General features: G+C 32.8%; 1 protein-coding gene across 1 annotated transcript; it reads right to left on the reverse strand.

The window, feature by feature from the left end:
* Window positions 1-1,048: 1,048 nt before the first annotated feature.
* LOC127093426 (nuclear transcription factor Y subunit B-4) lies at window positions 1,049-1,408 on the reverse strand. Its single transcript, XM_051032349.1, has one exon. The coding sequence runs from the start codon at window positions 1,406-1,408 to the stop codon at window positions 1,049-1,051; it is 360 nt and encodes a 119-aa protein (XP_050888306.1).
* Window positions 1,409-2,398: the final 990 nt, after the last annotated feature.

The following is a 2,398-nucleotide window of genomic DNA, read 5'->3' on the forward strand; positions in this document are numbered from 1 at the left end:
AAACCAAAATTTTCGTACATGAATGCCTATTTATTAATACAACTTTTCATTCTTAATTTATTATACTTGTATTTTGATTGCAAACTGTATATGGTTTTCTGCGGATAAACCCTCATTGAGGCAAACACTATATTAACAGCATGGCGCATGTGTAGTAATTATTAGTTAACTTGGGAGAGGTCACAAGCATAATCAAACACATGTCATCATGTTTTTCTTTTCATTATTCATATTGGTGTTCTATTCCTTTGGAATGTATGCTATCTATATATCTCTTTGATTTCATTGTAATGGGTTAGAGTATACTTTCTTGTACTCCCAATGTTATAAATTAATTTAAGGACACAAAACTTGTAAATTAATTTAGAGAAGCAAAAATTGAAGCTTATGAAAAATATCATAACTTGTTTGATGAGGATCTTAAGGAAATATTCTCACAAACAATCTCACAAAACTTGAAGTTTTTGGAGACAGTTTCATTCAGTTTCCTCTAGAAACAGTTATAATCTGCCTTTTCTTTTTTATACTTCTAGAAGTTATATTTATAAGCTGGATCTAGAAACTGACTAAATTTACCAACACTTATTAAAATTTCCTAACATGAAAATCATATTTTTCTATAACTACAATAATCTTTAGAATAATCTTGTGGACCTATAAGTTATAACAAGATTTCATTTCCATGTAAATTTTCCTTTGTACTAGCAGATATATTTTATATTGAAAGCTATATTAAATAATTATCCAGTGCATATTCTTTATAGTTTATACCATAAGAAGCTCAATACAGTGATACAATTACTTCAAAACAAAAACAAAAAAACAAAAATTTAATACAGATGATACAATATATATATTCAAGATGGAAGAAAGGAAATTATTCCCCTTGTAATTTGACACCAGATATAAAATTTGCAAGTTAATTAATGAAGTACCTCACAGCATCCAACAAGATTAGAAATGTTCTTGGTCGTTGATTCCATCTTCAGAAAAGAAAAAGAAAGGAACCCTACTTAGAGAGTTTGGAAAAATCATGGATTTCAGGAGTTTATGGATTTGTTGAATCTTGTTCAAACTTGTCTTTTGCGGTTTCAAGTTTGTTCAGATTGATTTTAACAAGTTCAGCTTGTCTGTATTTATACAAGTACCTTCCAATGGCTTCAGCATAGTTGTCAAACCCTAACGAACACAGAGCCCAACAGATGTCGTCTCCACTAACTGTCTTTCGATTCTCCTTGTGACACTTGTCAGATGCTTCACCTGTCACGAAACTTATGAACTCTGTCGCACACTCTTGCATCAGTTCTTTGCTTTCTTTTGAGATCTTTGCCTTGGGAGGAAGATTTTGCTTCATTATTCTACCCACATTTGCTATGGGCAACGTTTTGTCTCCCTCGCCACCGTTCATTTCTAGCTCTACTATTACATTATAATCTACTAGTGTTTTCTTTTCTGAATGAAACCCTTGTTTTCTAGATTGTGTGGACAGGGACTTGCCTTTAATAGGTTGTCTGATTTTACATGTGTAAGTGAATCATGTACTGTTTTGTGAAACACGATACAAATGTCACATCACATGTAAAATTGTTTGATCTTAGCTCTTCAAAGTGAAATCTCTTTTAGAAGGATTAACTACTAGATCAATTTAGACTAAGGTTATTGTTCCCGCCTGAACCGACACAATACAAATGGCCCAAAAACGTATTAGCTCAATGACGCATGACCAAATAACAAATAAATAAAGGTAAGAGGTCGTTTAAATGGACACACCATTATGACGCCAAGTCAATGAGATAAGATAAAGATGTTTTACCCTCAACTATAGATCCAAGGATGATTCTAAAATCTCGGGACCAACTATATATTCAAGGAGGAGATTAGTATTCAAAAGGGTTAGAAGCAAGACCCTATAGCCCTTTTTCTTTTTGGGGTGGAATGACTTAGTGCTTCTTTGAAGAAAGTTGTCTCAGTTAGAGTCATCTTCAATATGCAAATGATACGTTATTGATTGGGTTCTGTATAATGAGAATCTTTTGACTATTAAGGCGATTCTTAGAAGATTCAAGCTTGCTTCAGGGCTCAAAGTGAACTTTGCTAAGAGATGTCAGTTTGGCATTAATGTGGTAAGGTTTTTTCTAGAGTTGGTTGAAGGCTTTCTGCATTGTAAGTGGGTTTCAAGAGTAATATTTTTTCGCAACCCAAAATAACTTCTTAAAAACAATGAATAAAATGGGTTTCAAGAGTGATAGTTTTTCGCAATCCAAAATAACTTCTTAAAAACAATGAACAAAATGATAAAGCACGCAAGATTTTTTATCCTAGTTCACTGTTAACAAGGTTGCCTCTACTCCACCCACCTGAGTGATTTTCCTTAGACAATGACTTAATCTAATAACCA

Source organism: Lathyrus oleraceus, chromosome 6 (genome assembly GCF_024323335.1).
Source record: "Lathyrus oleraceus cultivar Zhongwan6 chromosome 6, CAAS_Psat_ZW6_1.0, whole genome shotgun sequence".
Classification (NCBI taxonomy): Eukaryota; Viridiplantae; Streptophyta; class Magnoliopsida; order Fabales; family Fabaceae; genus Lathyrus; species Lathyrus oleraceus.